The sequence below is a fragment of the Chaetura pelagica genome, unplaced genomic scaffold (assembly GCF_000747805.2).
Source record: "Chaetura pelagica isolate M959 unplaced genomic scaffold, ChaPel_1.0 scaffold86, whole genome shotgun sequence".
NCBI classification, from domain to species: domain Eukaryota; kingdom Metazoa; phylum Chordata; class Aves; order Apodiformes; family Apodidae; genus Chaetura; species Chaetura pelagica.
Genome location: NW_009953612.1, coordinates 272664 through 273873, shown reverse-complemented (window position 1 = coordinate 273873; position 1210 = coordinate 272664). Strand labels below are relative to the sequence as shown.

Here is a 1210-nt window from a genome sequence, read left to right as displayed (position 1 = left end):
GTTTGGTTGGGTCGCAGGGCAGTGTCTCTGGGATACCTGTGTGCAGCTGGGGTGAGAGGGGCTGGGGGCTGCCCTGGCCTCAAGCCCCTCGTGGGGGCTGGCAGCTGGGTGGGGGTGGGTGGTGGGGCTGTCAGAGGGTCCAGCTCCCTGTGCTGTACTCGCACTGAGCAGCAGAGGGCTGTCCTCTGCTGGCCCACAGACACCTCCTCTGCAGAGCATCCTGCCAGCCTGGCCAGGACATCCTGCTGCAGGATGGGGCAGATTGATGGGGCAGAGATTAGACTCGAGGGAAACTGTAGGGCCCTGCTGGAACCTGGCATGTCCCTCTTAACCAGGTCCAGGCTCTCTGGATGGGCTGGTGCTTCCATGCAATATGGCCCAGCTGGTTGTGAAAAGACTTGGGAGAGGAAGCACCCAGCAGCTGGGTGGGCTGGATGTGCTGCCCCCAGAGCAGCCAGAAAAGCCCCACTGGGCTGCCCAGGGAAGACCCAGCACTTCCTCCTCTCCGCAGCCACTTGGGAGCAGCAAATCCCACACGGGACCCAGCTCACCTTGTGTGACCACCTTGCCAAAGACGGGCAGGGTGTCCAGCGTGGAGCAGTTCCAGCGGCGGTTGCGGAACTGGAACTGGCACTCCTCGATGGCCAGCTGGGCGCCGCGCCGCACCGAGTCCATCACCTCCAGGTTCCTCTTGCACATCTGCACCTGCCGCTGGATCAGGCCCTTCAGCTTCTCACAGGTCTCCTCCTCGGAGATGCTCCCCACTGAGGACAGCTTGGCCAGGTACCTGCCGGGACAGCCAGCGGAGCTGGTTAGGAGGCAGGGGGTTTGGGGGGAGCAGGAGCCCATACCCTGCACCAGGGACACCCTGCACCAGGGACACCCTGCAGCAGGGTGAGGAGACCCAGCCTCACCCTCTCCACAGCTGAGACCTGCCACCCATCTGGGGTCACCTTAAATATGCCACCGCGGTGGCTCCACGGGATGCATTTTTGTCTGGCAGAGAGCAAGCCCAAGCAAAACAACCATCCCTCTTCAGCCCAGTGCCCTGTCCCTGGGGCAGCCCAGCTGCTGGCTCCCCTTTGCCTCTGTTGCCTGCAAGGGAGATATTTTCGGCGTTGTCTGACCATGCCCAGTCAGGTCTCCTGAGCCCCGGCACATCCAAGTGCTACTAGGAAAAGCCAGAGGTCTCTGAAGTCAGACAAAACAA

General features: G+C 62.4%; 1 protein-coding gene across 1 annotated transcript in view; it reads right to left on the bottom strand.

The window, feature by feature from the left end:
• Positions 1 to 783, bottom strand: part of WNT4 (wingless-type MMTV integration site family, member 4) — a 12420-nt gene extending 11637 nt beyond the window's left edge. The window contains exon 1 of the mRNA XM_009999811.1: positions 552 to 783. Coding sequence (XP_009998113.1) covers positions 552 to 699 — 148 coding nt within the window. The 5' untranslated portion in view covers positions 700 to 783. The remainder of the gene's footprint in view (positions 1 to 551) is intronic.
• Between the last annotated feature and the right edge of the window lie 427 nt (positions 784 to 1210).